Source organism: Melanaphis sacchari, unplaced genomic scaffold (assembly GCF_002803265.2).
Source record: "Melanaphis sacchari strain LSU unplaced genomic scaffold, SCAv2.0 Contig0_pilon_pilon, whole genome shotgun sequence".
NCBI lineage: Eukaryota > Metazoa > Arthropoda > Insecta > Hemiptera > Aphididae > Melanaphis > Melanaphis sacchari.
Genome location: NW_020270366.1, coordinates 2,814,031 through 2,829,631, shown reverse-complemented (window position 1 = coordinate 2,829,631; position 15,601 = coordinate 2,814,031). Strand labels below are relative to the sequence as shown.

Genomic DNA, 15,601 nt, shown 5'->3' with positions numbered 1-15,601 from the left:
AAGCATGACGAATACTATTATTTTAGTTTATAATACTATATTAGTTAGTAACAATAAATACGTCTTCAAAGATAATACTAACGATTGAGACCAAAGTATTAAATAATACTATAATAATACTAATAATTACATGAATAATAAATAATAATAAACATTTAGGTATTTTCAGAAAATATGCGTTGGACACAATATAATATAAATATTGCTTACATAAAAGTATGTAGGTAATTATTCATTTATGCGCTAAATTAAATATTTATTTTTTTCCAGTCATATATTATGTTAACAAGATATTTGATGAACACATATTATTAGTTATAACTGGGTATAATGAATAAATAATAACTTAATTAATACAAACTGTATTACTGTGGTTTATTAAGAATTCAATTTAATTTAAACGTTAGGCCTAGACCACTCAAGTGTAAATACCAACAGTGCAGAAATCACGATCTCTTACAAGAAACATAAATGTAATTAGTTCGGATATAGCGTTATCAAGTCTCTTGTAGCTTGCTTTTATTTTCAACTACCTTCCTTGTTGAGTTTATTGATGCAGTACATTTCATTCGTAATTAAATCATAATAATAAACATTCTATTTAAAAAATTCAGATATTTCTTGTAATGTTTTATTTTCAGTTTCTGGTAGATAAAAATAGAAATATACAGTACCAACTAAACCCGAAATTCCAAATAAAGTAAAAGTATTGTAAAAGTTCACAAAATTGGACAATTCAAGATAATACTTGATCATGAAAAAAGATATTAAGTAACCCATTGATGCACCTACGCTACAGGTTATGTTTCTGCTCCTGAAATTGATTAAAAAAAATGAAATATTTTGAATTAAAACCAAATCAAATAAAAATAATATTTTTTTGTTTTGTACACTTACTTCATTGGAAATATTTCGGTTAGAAGTACCCATGCAATAGGCATTATCCCAAGCGATGATGCGAAAGTAGTAGTTAGAAAGAGTATTAATACCAACCAAGAAGTAGTAGGTTTTGAGTTAGTCCAATACACACCGATTACTCCGATTAATATGTAACAAATTGAGCAAATTGATAACGTCGAAAACGTAAGGAATCGTTTGCCGAGTTTACTTATCAAAAATATTGTCATAATTCCACCAATTGTTGATAAAAACACCGAAAACGCCTATAACATTGTAAATAATCAAAATATGTTATAAAAATAATAAATATATATCAGTAAAATGACATATGGTTTTCATGTTTCTTTAATACTTGTATTTTAAATAATATAGGTACTTAATGTTACTTACTAATGTAAACTCGATGTTAACGGGTGCGCCAAATTCATTAAATACTGATACTAAATATGGCCCGTACTGTATTCCAGACAATAAATTCGCAAAAAAGATGTAAACTAGCAATAGACGGAACGGTCTGTAAACTTCAGGCTGAAGGAGTTGTCCCCAAGAACTTGTTTCATCATTCTGATCTAGAAAACAATAATATAAATATACTTAATACATATCTGTATAATTTAGTATCTCAAATGAAAAAAAAAAAAATCAAAAATTATTAATTTTTCTTAAGATGAATAAAATTACTTTTTTGATACTGAATCATCTCAGCTTTAATACGTATTTAACGAGCATTAGTTAAACTTATGAACTTAAGTACTTAACACATTTATTATATTGCTTATGCGAATAACCCGACTGCCTGTTTTAAATATTTGCATATATAGTTATCTCGTCCTGGTTTTTAAACTATATAGGTACCTATAATAATATAATAAAGAGATACCTACCTGTCTCAATGTCGTCGTTGTCGTGTATCACAGAAGACGTATAAGCTATCATTTCTCTGAACTCTTTGCTTGCACACGTTTCTTGCGACGGCCATCCCCTTAATTTTGCAAGCGTCCGCTGTGCCTTTAAAGATTCACCTTTGGTCAACAACCACATTGGAGATTGTGGCGTCTAAAATGTAAGATTAAATGCTTATAAACAATATAATTATTATTCGGTGAGGTGAAAAATAATAATTTTTCTCATAAAAAAAAATTGTTGAAGATATATTTCTAAACGTGTTTATTTGGTTCTATATCATGATATACGTATAACCACTAATGAAAATTAAAATCTAAATTTTTCAAAACTAGTGGTAAAAACACATTTTTTTTTGCATGGAATCAAAAGGAACCTAGTATTTAGATCACATCAATCACAATCATAATATTATATTAGTAAGTCGTAATATTATTAAATATTCATCTAACCATAAACAATAAAGCGACGGTCGCGATTGGGATCGACATGCCAATGAGCACGGTCAGCCTCCATTCCAATGTTATCGCGTATATCAACGTGAACAGCAACGAGCCAACATAGTAGAAGACGTTCGTCGCTGACATGAGCGTGCCCCTCAGTTTGGGCTCACACACTTCACCGATGTAGGCGGAAGACGGGCCGCCTGAGTATCCGACGCTAAGCCCCATCAGCATTGAACAAGCATATAACGTCTCGACGCTGTTGGCGTAGAAGAATATGATCTGCGACGCTATGAACGGTATATTGGTTATTATCATGCACGTTTTGTGACCGAACCAGCCCAACGTTAACGAAGATAGTGCGCTGCCCAATGGTGTAAACAAGAACAGAAGACTACCTGAAAAGATACCGAGCGTGAGTGAGTGGGTACTACGTGTTTTAAATGTAATGCGCGAGACGGGATTAGTTGCGGAAGACGTGTACAATTGCGATGGCAAGACTTTTGGGATGGTATACTTTAAAAAAAATATATAGCTAGTATTTTCATATAATTATTAAATTTGTATAATATTTACATTAATACACATCTTAGTTATTCACCGTTATCATGATATACCTACATTTATTTTGTAATCACTAGAAATTAAATACTTACAACGTATAAGTTGTAGGAATTGCATATTGTTTTGTACCTATGCTCTTAATTTATAGCAGACCAGTTAGAAATCTGAACTGTATAACGGAGAGTTAAAAAATTGAAAATTGAAAATACATATTTTGTAATTTAGCTAAAAAAAGTGCATATTTCATTGATTGATTTTATACGTATATTATGCATATTTCATATTTTTCTAAAAATATTGATTTTTTCTTCATAATCTGTATAATTCAATTAATATTGTATATAAAACTCAAAATTTTCAACAAATTTATCGTAATTTCAAAAATGCTGAAAAAATATTTTTAATTATATTTTTAGCTCAATAAGATGTCAAAATTCCGACCAGTGATAAATTTGTTTCAATTATAAACAAATTTTATGCATATTATTATTTTATTAATTTATTAACATCTGATGTATTTTTTTTTTTACAATTCAGAATAATTATTTTGCACATTTATCATCATTTTAATGCATATTTTGCCTTTTTTAACTCCTACAACTTCCGAGCCCTATCCATTACTAATATTTTATATTTAATATCGTTAAATATGATATAAAATATATTTAATATCATGTATTAATTACTATTGCTTTATGAAATTTTGTAAAAAACAGTTTATTTTTCAGAATTAATTTGTTTTTATTTATAAATTTGATTTTTTATGTCGAAAATTGATACTAACACAGAGAAGGGTGAGAAAAAAATTAGCACCAAATATTCTGAATACGTTTTTGAGTAATTGGTTTTCGAGTACTCTATTAACTATAGCTATCTAGTGTAGATACGTCGGTTAACCAAAATTATAATATATATGGTTTAGCGTTAATCCTTGAGTGGTTTTAATTATATACAATTTTATCATATTATGAAATAAAATTGATGTTATATAAACATACTAAATACTACACTTTATTAAATCCCATTATATACTATAAATCCGCTAAATATTAATGAACGAAGCATAATCATTACGTGACTATTTCACTGAGATTTAAGTTGGATTTTATAAACGTTTTATTATATTATAGACATATTTAAATATATTAATACAATAAACGAAATGACGTTAATCCACAATAATAATTAATACTTCACATTTATACACGATTCTAAAAATCAGCATATTATAGCGTGTTAGTATGTGATTTTTTCGCAGAGATTTAACTTAAGTTTTAAAAATGTATTAAAGTGCACTCATATTATAATATTACACAAATACAATTTGTTTTATTACACCGTGACGATCTTAGTAGTACACTGCAGCATAATAACTGTCCGCCCTAAAAAAGAACTTATAAATAATATAGATGACATTATGTGCATCTAACATCTTCTCGTAATTATCGGAAAATCAGTGAAATGTTCCATCGAACAGTATATGTAGAAATTGAAAATATTGGTATAAGACTTGTTCTGTCGGAATTTCGTTATATTACATTAGGTCAATCGTTTCTTTATATGCACTCGGAGACAACGATGCGAAAATGACTCAATTGAGATTCAAATGGTACGAGTTTACAGTAGAAACGTAGTAATTAACAGCTTGACTAATTAATAACAGAAAATATCACCGTTACCTTTTAGTGTATATACCGCAACCAATGTGAGAATTACGATCGATGTATTTATACCAAGATCTGGGTGATAGAATTTGCATCAGTTCATAAAGTTTAAGTTAAATAGAGCTTTCATTACACCGTTTCTTATAAACTCGAATACATTCAAATTTTAGGTGCCTAACGTGTTACTTAAATTTCGAAAATAATACGACACGGTGTAGTGAAAATCCAGTTTTAAAGTTAGTCTGTGAGTAATCTCGAGCGGATAACTATGATATATTTTTTTTTAATAATTCGTTAAATGAAAAGGTAATCACCGACCGTTTTTTCTTGTCATTATCGTTGCCCGTTTGTAAATATTTTCGAGTCTCCATTCATTACTGCGTAAGGTTTGTTAATATTCCAGTGAAATGAGTCCTTATATATAAATACGAGTATATACGAGCCTCATCACTTTCGGTTTTATGAAACACGTCTACCCGTTTGCAAGAATTTCAGGTTTAGGGTTGCGTGTAAAAGTAAAACTTATAAAGACCAACCACTGATTTATTATATTATTCACATTTCACTGACGTTTTGTACTAAGATCGACCTTCTAACTATTATCATGAATTTATTGTTATTAAACACAATGTAATAGACATGTTAAATTCAAATAATTTCGTATAAGAATAGGTCGTCTTACCAAACCAAGACGCTTGTTCATCCGTTAAGGGTTGCAAACCACTGTTGTTCTTATCGTTCGCTAAGGCTCCAATAATTATTGTAGAACATGTGAGTTCTATACCGATCCCAATCTGTATGAAACACGGTCCAGCCAATGCCAAACTCTGCAATACAATACAATGGTGAGTTTAATGTTGAAATGCCATCATTAAAAGTTACATCTACATTCTACATAATAATTATACATAGTAATATTAAAACGGGTTGTATTTTTTTCGTATCAACTATAATGTACATATTATTTACTCGCAAGTTATTAGTGAAGTCCACAAATAAGTGCACTCGTTTTAAATATTAGTACATATATATATATATTTTTAATACGGCAAGAATGAAAACACTAGTTATACGAGTAGTATACCCAGAATACATTTATATCTTTGACTTTAATGTGAATAGTAAATTATTATTAGATTTTGTGTGATATTATAACAAATTTATGCGGCCAATAAACCGTACACTTTCTTCCTGGAAAACAGCATAGCATAAATAAATTTAATACACATATTTAATTAGAAGGTGTTTTATGTAACTTACATAAAATAATCGTCAGTGTAATGGTAATTTCATTTCAATGTATATTTTAGAAATATATTACTGATTATGAAGAATCATAACCCATTTGTACCACTTTTAAGTACTTTTTAAATTATTATTTTTTCCAAGATGTTACGGTATCTACTACCTATATAACATTAAACGTTTTCAAAGTTCAAATTTGTTTTTTTCTCATACTTGGAAATATATATTAAATCATTAAACCATATACAAAGTTAAATGAAGTTACAATAGTCAAAATATTAAAATCAGTGTTTTAATATACGTAAATCAAAATATAACTTAGTACCATAAGTACTGTTAGTCAACATATTAAAAAAAAAATTATTGGCTTATGTATTAATATTTATTAATAACACGAGTATACGATTTTGTCGGATCAACGTTATACAAGTGGTATAATAATCCTATTATACATGGAATTGATACTGTAAGTAAATACGTTTTGTAAGATATAAATAAGAGTTATCATTTTTTAAATGTTAAGCACAAATAACAATATATCTGTCTAACTTAAAAAAATCGTATGAATCTAAATAAAAATTACAACCATATAATAACATCACTATATAAATTAATTGCGTCTTAGTTATTCATCTTTTATAAATGTTTAAAAGATAACTTACTTGAGCGAAAATGGATTTAAAGCTGTATTCATAGTTAATATTTGACTCCATTTCTTTTTTTAGATTAGTCATATTTTGATTTTTCTGTAAAATAAATTTGATAGAATAATTTTTTTTAGTAATATCAGCTAATTAAACCTTATAATCATTGATATTTTAATATTCATTTAAATGAAAAAAAAACAATAAAATGCTTATTTAAATAAAAAAAGAAAATTTAAACTATAACTATATAAGTAAAAAAAAAAAAAAAAATAAATAGCTGATGCTCCCTAAAAGAAAAAATTATAAACACATTTAAAACAATAATCTTTTTAAACTATAAATTAATTGAAACTACTGTTTCCAATTTAATCTATGAAACGAAAATTTTATATTTCCAGATACAAGGTATAACCAATATAAACCAATATTGTGATTCCATCACAGCTTTCTTATACCTTAATTACATTTTTCTCTTTATATGATAAGATAGTATACTAAAACAAGTGTTGTTACTGCTTTTAAAATTATGTGTTTTTTTTAGATAATGCACACATATTTAAAATCTACATTCATTATAAAAATTCCAATATATAAATTTATGTTTTAATACTCCACAAATAGATTAATAATTTATTTTAATCCTTATATTTTTAAAATATATGTGGTTTTTTAGAAATATTTTAACAAAATGACTAAAATAAAGATTCGTCTTTAATATTTTCTTTCAGTAGAGGCATAGGTTATTAAAATATAAAATAATTCATTTAAAAAATCCGATGGATATTATATTAAATTAAATATAAATTAGAAAAATGAACGATCTAATGAGTAATTATGTATTGTATATATTTTCTAAGTACCTAAATTCTTTAACTTTGGCATAATTAAGTGAAGTCTAAAAAATGTTTTTCATCATATAAATAATAAGAATCTTCAAGTAATTAATTTTATTCTTATTTTATTATTCGTAAAAAGAAATAAAATAACTATTAATTAAAATGCAGTAACTAATTATGAGACTAAAATGTATAACATATAAAATAATATTCATATTTACCCTTTTACTTATAATTAATGTTTTTCTTTTAAAAGCAATAAAAAACAATTAATTAATTAATTAATTAATCATATTGATTTTAAATGAACACTATAAAATACAAAAAATATTATACTTTCAAATTTTTAATTTTTGGAATATTTATAAGAAAATATTATCGTCAAACAAAAATGTATTCCTATAAGTTTATTCTTTTATGTAATTGCTCTAGTTTATGTGCATGTGATTATCACTCAATTCACACTAAACAGGTACACGTTTTTTCACAGTAATTATTATTAAGTGTTTTAGAAGGTAAAATCTTATCGTAATATTTATAATATTTTAAATGTTATATTTGTTAATTAGATTAATATCGTTAAAATTATATTTTTGATATTCGAGTATCTATTGTTGATGCCTCATTTAATTTTAAAATTGTGTAAAATAAATACTAAATTGCAACATATGTATTATTGATTAAAATCAGTTATGAAATTGTAATGATTTAGAAAGTCAAGGTTAATGAAGGGGTAATATTTATCAGGGGTTATTGACTATACACCTTTAGATCAATTATAAATCATTACATTACCTTTCTTCTCTTGGCAATGACTTCTTTGTTAATGCTGTTGTGAATAAGGTGACTAGTGCACGTTGAATAATTATAAGACTTTTTTCATTTAAATACACTTATTATTTTTATTATAAATTTTCTTTAATACATGAACTATTTAATACATTTGACTTTAACATAAATTTATTTTAACACTTACGTCTTTTTGTATATCTGATCTGCTTAGTCTTTTACACTCACTTATGATCATTTACACAAAAAGACGGGAAGAGCACTATACCTGGACCGGCCCTCTTATATCGGATGTCCTGTGTGTGTGTTTGATCCGACTATAGGTAATTTTATTGTTTTACATGATTATATTAATAGATGACTTATAGCTAAAGGTTATACAGTAATTAAATATTTGATTTTTGTCATATTGATAAATTACTTATAGCTAAAGGTCATAATTATTTATTTTATTATATAAATATTTAATTATGATTGCTTGGAGCACATCATTACAAAATTCTATCGAGTTATATAAAAATAGTATCTTATTTATACTGCAGTAGGTAGCAAATTTTGTTTTCGTATTTAACGTTTTAGAAATACAAAAATAAACAAATATGCGTCTCAATTAAAAACAACTATTTAAGATACATTTTATTAATTATTGAACGTTATACTAATTATGTTAATGTCTATAACTTAACATATACTATACAATATTATGCTTTGTCTTTATGTACACACACATAGCAAACATTATGTTATAAATAAAATGTTTCTTAAGAAAATAATAAGTTATTTTTATTCACTATATTTACCCATCTATTTAATTATTTAATTAATGTCAGTTAATCCAGAAACTAAAAAAAAAAAAAAATGTTGAAGTAAAAGTGAATTTTAAAACGACAAGTAAAATATCTAAGTTAATATAATACAAATATAATATATATACTTGCAACATTAATAATATTTTGAAATAAACCACCTAATAATGTAATATATAAATCATTGATTATGAACTCAAGTCTATTTGTTTATAAGCACAATAGTAATTAATATTTATAAAAACCAATGAAAAAAAAACCGTGATAAAAGCCAACTTAAATATACAAGAATTATATAGATCACTTTATTGATATTTAATATTTAAATTATTGTATAATTTCCGCTGTCAACTAGCAAACCATCCTAATCCACTTATTGCTGAACTTAACTTACCTAATATCCACGGAAATCCACGGAAATCCACTAAAAAGGCGCTGGTGTCATAACCTTGCTCATTAAATTAAAGAAATTATTATATATATATATGTATAATATTGTCTAATTACAACATTTTGTGTATATGAGTGTTACTGTTGAGTGACTCCACTCTCCACGTATTCATGTCTTATAGTTTATATATTATATATAATTTTTTTTGCACATAATATGCTTATTGTAAAAACCATTAAAGATTGTAAATAATCTAATAAATATTAAAAAAAAAAAAAAAAAATTGTATAAATTGTCCATTGATAATTTTTATTATCATCTACTGAGATTATGTGGTGCATTTAAGCTAATTTAAAGTGATAAATCACATTAATGGTAACATTAAAAGCTTAAAAGAATTTGTACCTCTTACCAGCATTTCGGGTAACTCAAAAAATATTAATTTCATAAAGAACTGTTTAACCTGCCAACATTTTAAGTTTATTTTAATATGGTTCTTAATTTTTATAGAATTATTCATTTAAAAATTTTTGGGTTTTAAAATGCATTCACTTCACACATACTATGCACCAAGTTTAAGTATGTATGAATACATTTTATTATCCACTAGTCACTACCATATGAGTTATTCTCAACTCTTAGCTTTATAAACCAGCTTGTTAAAAAAAATAAGAGTCTTATGAGTTAATATTAGGGTCTGAATTTCCGACTCTAACGGTTCCAACTCATTTATCTTAATTATTATGAAAGGGGTGTTTAATCACATTTTTAGGTGCATGATAGCTGCCACTACATAAAGATAAATTTATAATAATAGCAATGCGATTTAAAATTATACCGGATTACATTTATGTATTTTTACGAAAAAAATTTACTAAAATAAAGTAAAAACTATTTTTTTTTAATTACCTAATCATAATTAGTAAGTTTTAGATGACTAAATTATAAATTATTTACACATTGTAAAGAGCATAAGTTTGTTAATATTATCTATGTCTTGTACAATATTAGAGGAAAACATAAAATTGAGTTAGCGTGTACAGTTATTTGCAGATTTTAACAACAACGATTATAGATATATAAAATTTTAAATTTTCCATTTCAAAAGCAGTGTCAAACTCTCCACTAGAAACGTTTTTATGTCTAAAATGTACAATGCTATATTTTGCTATTATAGTAATACGTAATTATTTATAGGTATATAGTGTTTATAAGTTATTAGAGGTTATTTTAAGCACTCGGCCAACATTTGCTATATAATGTATGAGCTTTCCGGAATCTTATAAAATTTAACTTAACTATCACAAATTAATAATATTTTGATAATTTTATCGTAATTAAAAAACGAAAATATAAACATTTAACAAAAAATTTAAGTATCTATAATTATTCATTTTTGAGTTACACAAAAAAAAGTAAAATTTATTCTGTCATAAATTGGATTAGTTCAAGATTCCTATTTTCCTTAATATTTTATTTGTTTTTCCCAAAAAAAAATATTAGACAAATTTAATTCAAGCACGAACTAGATCCAATTTGATATCCAAAACCATCCCCATTATTTGAAATCAAAGTATTAATCATCAAACTTATAATGTACTCTTCTACAAAAAAAGTAAAAAATATCATGATAAAATCAATAAATTTATGAACTAAAAAAATATTCTGTATATTTGAATGTTAAAATCTATTAAAAAAATCAATAATTTTTTGTAATATTTTATTTTTTGGTTTCTGGCAAACAAAAATATATACAGCCAAATAAACCAAAAATACCATTTATAGTAAATACGTTATAAAAGTCCACTAAATTAGAATAATCTAGATAATATTTTGTCATAAAGAAGGTGATTACATAAAATGATGCTGTATTAATGTTACATAAAATGTATCTACATCTGAAATCAAAATAAAAAATGTAATATATTTTAAAGATTGATAATAAAAAACTAAACTAAATAAAATTTAAATTAAATATTTTCTAAATAATATTACTTAATACTAGACATTTTAAATTGTCAATACTTAAATAAAAATTGAATTACCTAATTTTAAGTAGTAGCGCAATTTGTATAGTACCTATTGTAAACTTAGACATTCATACAAAAATTATAGTTCAATTAAATAAAATATTACATGTAAAATAATAGATAAATTGTTAAAGAACGTAATACATAAAAATAATAATAATATAATATTTATAATAACAACTTATACTTAAAACTTTTTAAATAATATTTTGATGATATTTAATTTTAATAATTATCAAGAAAACAATTTATTAAATATTAAAAGTAAAGTTTGGTTATGTTCCATTATAGTTATTATAGTTTTATAAAATACTTAAATAAGCAATTAAATATGCATTGTTATTTATTAAGATTCAATTTAAAAATTCATTAAGGTATACAAATACATTCTTAATAATGGTTTTTTAAATTCTAAGTTATTATTAAGTATAAAACTATTAAATAAAGATAACATTTTATTTAAAATATAAACATTTTAACTTCACTTTGCAGTAAATACTTCAGAAATAAGTATCCATGCAATTGGCGTTATTCCAATTGATGAAATTAAAATTGTAGAAAGAAAAGGTAAAAGTAGGTACTGTCCAAGAGGTTATTAGTTTTGCATTTTTCTAATAAACACAAACTAATCCGATAAGAATATAGCAAATGGAGCAAACCGACAACGTAAATAATGTAAGAAATCATTTGCCTAGGGTACGTATTAGAAAAACTGCCACTAAACTTCTTATTATAGCAAGGAACATTGCAAATGACTGAAAATACAATTAAAATTATTTAAAAATAAATAAATACATTTTAATAATGTTTTCGAGTAAAATCAAAATACAATAAACTCAAATACCATAAACTAAGTAGTTTGTAAATAACTTACTATTTTCCATTCGGCGTTAACAGGTGTAGCAAATTTATTAAGTATTGGTACTAAATATGACATAAATGGTAATACAGACATTAAATTCATGTAGGTAGAAGAAGTATATCATCATTAGATGAAAAGGTCTTAGTATTTCAGGCTCGACAATTTGTTTCCAAATATTTGTATTTTCTTTTTGTGATCTATTAAAAAAATGTAACGACTTGTTAAATTTGCTGTTTTAGAAAAAAATAATCTATGTAATAACATAATAATATTACGCGGTTCGTCATCATTAGTGGGCATATTGTATCTAACTATTTTTTGGAATTCGTTTTCACATTAATCATACAAACATTTTGCTCTCAATTTGTTGAGGTTTCGATGTGCTTTTAAATGTTTTCCTTTGGTAAATAATCATATCGGAGAATCTGGCGTTTAAAACATATAATTTTTTATTATTTGTTATTGAGTGGTTAGCAATATCAATTGCGTATTTAATTATTGTTAATAATTTAACAATGTTCAAAATTAGAAATACTGTGGTCCTAGCACCGTCATTTTCATTACATTTACATAGTAATACTATACAATGTATAGTTATACATCATGGTCAATATTATAGTTCACGTATAATAAAATATGGTCATTGCCGATGTCAAGGTATTTCTTTTCGGCTCATACACTTCACTGGCATACCCCGACTCGGGGGGCTCAGCAACCCTACACTTAGTGTCATTAGAATTGAACAGACATATAGAATTCTATGTTTTTAGCAAAATACAACATAATTTGAGCTACTAGGTGTGATATATTTGTCAGTATCCTACATTTCTTGTGACCAAGACGGCCCAGTAAAAGCGACGATAAAACATTTCTTAAAGGTATGAACTAATATGACAAACTACCTGAAATGTTGTTCAGTGTTTAATAATTTTAAAATTTAATATACTTATTTATTATTTAGGCAATAACCGAAAATACATTTTGTGTATTTATTTTCAGTAGTGCTGATATGCTTACCGCACCAAGATGCTTCTTCGCTTGTTATAGTAAAATAATTATTTTTGTTTCTAGATGCATTATTTTCTAAGGACACCTATAACTATATAGTGGATGTTAGAATTTGTATACCTAGTTCAATTTGTAATATCCATATGTTTCTGGCATTGTCTAGGACTATAATCACAAATGGTACATCGTTTAAATGTAATTTATTATTATATCTACTTACTAAATATATTAAATGATATATGTCTACTATTTTTTTTCAAATCACTAATCTTAGTAGCGTGATTTGAATAAATTGAAAAAAATTACTTGAGCTAATGTTGATTTACATGTTTACAATTATTACTTTCTTCCGTATTGTTTTGCGCTATTTTTTAGCTCTACGAATGAAGAATAATTATCAATTAAATAAATAATTTATTTTAAAATATTTTAAGAAAAAGTAGTAGTTATGTTAAAGTGCTTGTTAGAATTAAAAATGAAAATGTTTTGTATTGATGAAATTTGAAATTAATTAAAATTAAATACTATTTAATAATAAATTAATAATGATGAAATATTTTTAGTAATTATTCTACTAAATAGAGTATTATTATATTTAATGTATTCAACTCACTTTTGCATATTTTGTTTGTAAGTACTTTTTTTTTTTTTTAAACAAATAATATGGTTAAATAATTTTAGTTATACTCTGTAAGTTTCATTACATTACTTTCTTACTATATTTTAGATTATTTATATTCAGTGTACTTATGTCGATCAGTAAATAATTTTCTAGTTTATAAAGCGTATTTTCAAATATATCGACACCAGTGATGGGAAGTTTTTAAAAATGAATTAGTTCAAATTCAAATTTAAGACATTAATAAATATGAAGTAATTGATAGTTTTTAAAGTGAACTAGTTTATGTTATTATCAAGAATCATAAAAAGTTACTAAAGAAAATGTGTTAAAAAATGCACTATTAAGTTAACTTCTTGAACTATATTGAAAATATACGAAATATAAATCAACTGAATTATTTGATTTTTTTTTTCGATTTTAAATTGAAATATATCGAATAACCACGAAATGAATCACATTCAATTTCTGTATAGTCATCAATATCGACAGTATCATTATTGCTTGGCATTTAATTATTTTAATAAATAAAATAAATAGCCAAATAGGTTAATACTAAATAGTACTAAATAATAATTAGTAAATAGTGAATAGCCAATAGGTATCTATGAACTGCAGCCGGAACGGATGACGGCAGAAACTGTTGGTAATGGGGAGACATACGTAAGTTTCGGCCAGTTTTCGTCCACCGTCTGATGCCTTTTTATTTGAAACAGAGTATGGTTAGTGGCGGTCAGAGGCTAGTTTTTGTGACCCGAACTATAATTAATAATATAAAATTAAAATTTAGATGTGAAAATAGAAATTATTGTTTAAGTATGATTTGTCTATAGACCTTAAACTAAGTAAAAGGTCTATGGATTTGTCTATGTTTTTGTGTTATTAATAAACGACTATAGCCATGATAAAGACCAAAGACTAAAGAGTATTAAACGTTATAAATATAATATGTTTCATGAAAATTAAATGATCAATAAACGAACCGAAAACGCTCAAGATCATAATAAATAAAAACTTAGTTCACGTTAAAGTTCATTTCTTGAAAATTGAACTCGTTCAGGTCAAGTTCACATAATATGAATGCGTTCTTTTCTACCATTAATAAACATATTTAGTAAACTGACATACAAGTATTTAACGACATATTTTGTAGTTAAAAATATAATATATATTGTTAAATAGGAACTTGTGTTAAATATTAAAAATGTAATTCATTAATCTTTAAAATGGAGTTTTTAATTGAAAATAGTATTGTTTGAAATAAACTTATGGAATGTTAATTATAATGTTAACACGTTTAATCGAATCAGTTTATGGGAGTATAATTCAATTTGCATTGGTTTAAAATACGTTTTTTGATCATATAATTATTTACAAACATATTTAAATTGTTAAAACAACATTACTATTTTTATCAGCTATCACGTGATTAAGTACTGTAAGTATTATCTATTACTATTATATACAACGTAAATATTGGTTAATGTTGAATCACGTTTGTCCGGTAATGGCACAGGTCTGATCAGCGGAATTCACTGTTGCGATAAGTCACATTATGTGAAAACTTACTCAATCGATTTATTCATGATAACCATGCGGACATTCGGTAATAATAATAAATGATTATTTACATCGTAATGTTTGTTATGGACTTAACAACACTGAATATAAGTATGAACTAAAACAACACATCTTGGATTATTAATACAAAACTAGACGAAAGTTAATCAAAACCAATCAAGGGAGTATCAACAGAATCAAAAGGTACAAACCGTCAAGAACAATCACCACTGACAAAAATAACAACCGAGAATCGATGTCGACGCCTCTGCGTTTCGTTGGGTTTTTCCGAACACCGTCGATTGCCGCTGCGTTTCCGAAGTGATAGATGAGA

At 25.4% G+C, this 15,601-nt stretch overlaps 1 protein-coding gene and 1 pseudogene across 2 annotated transcripts; both read right to left on the bottom strand.

Annotated features, from left to right (window-relative positions):
• Window positions 1–302: 302 nt before the first annotated feature.
• Window positions 303–8,115, bottom strand: LOC112596769 (facilitated trehalose transporter Tret1-like). 2 transcript variants are annotated; one of them, XM_025342562.1, is made up of 8 exons: window positions 7,998–8,115; window positions 6,382–6,465; window positions 5,157–5,301; window positions 2,256–2,644; window positions 1,785–1,956; window positions 1,291–1,469; window positions 898–1,163; window positions 303–814 (listed from the first exon to the last, which is right to left on the bottom strand). In XM_025342562.1, exons 2-8 carry the CDS (start codon window positions 6,451–6,453, stop codon window positions 598–600), a joined length of 1,440 nt encoding a protein of 479 aa, XP_025198347.1. In that variant the 5' UTR covers window positions 6,454–6,465; window positions 7,998–8,115; the 3' UTR covers window positions 303–597. The 2 variants fall into 2 exon arrangements, with proteins under 2 accessions (XP_025198347.1, XP_025198339.1); XM_025342554.1 differs by lacking the exon at window positions 7,998–8,115 and adding an exon at window positions 7,424–7,443.
• Window positions 8,116–10,886: 2,771 nt separating this feature from the next.
• On the bottom strand, window positions 10,887–14,851 carry LOC112598515 (annotated as a pseudogene).
• Between the last annotated feature and the right edge of the window lie 750 nt (window positions 14,852–15,601).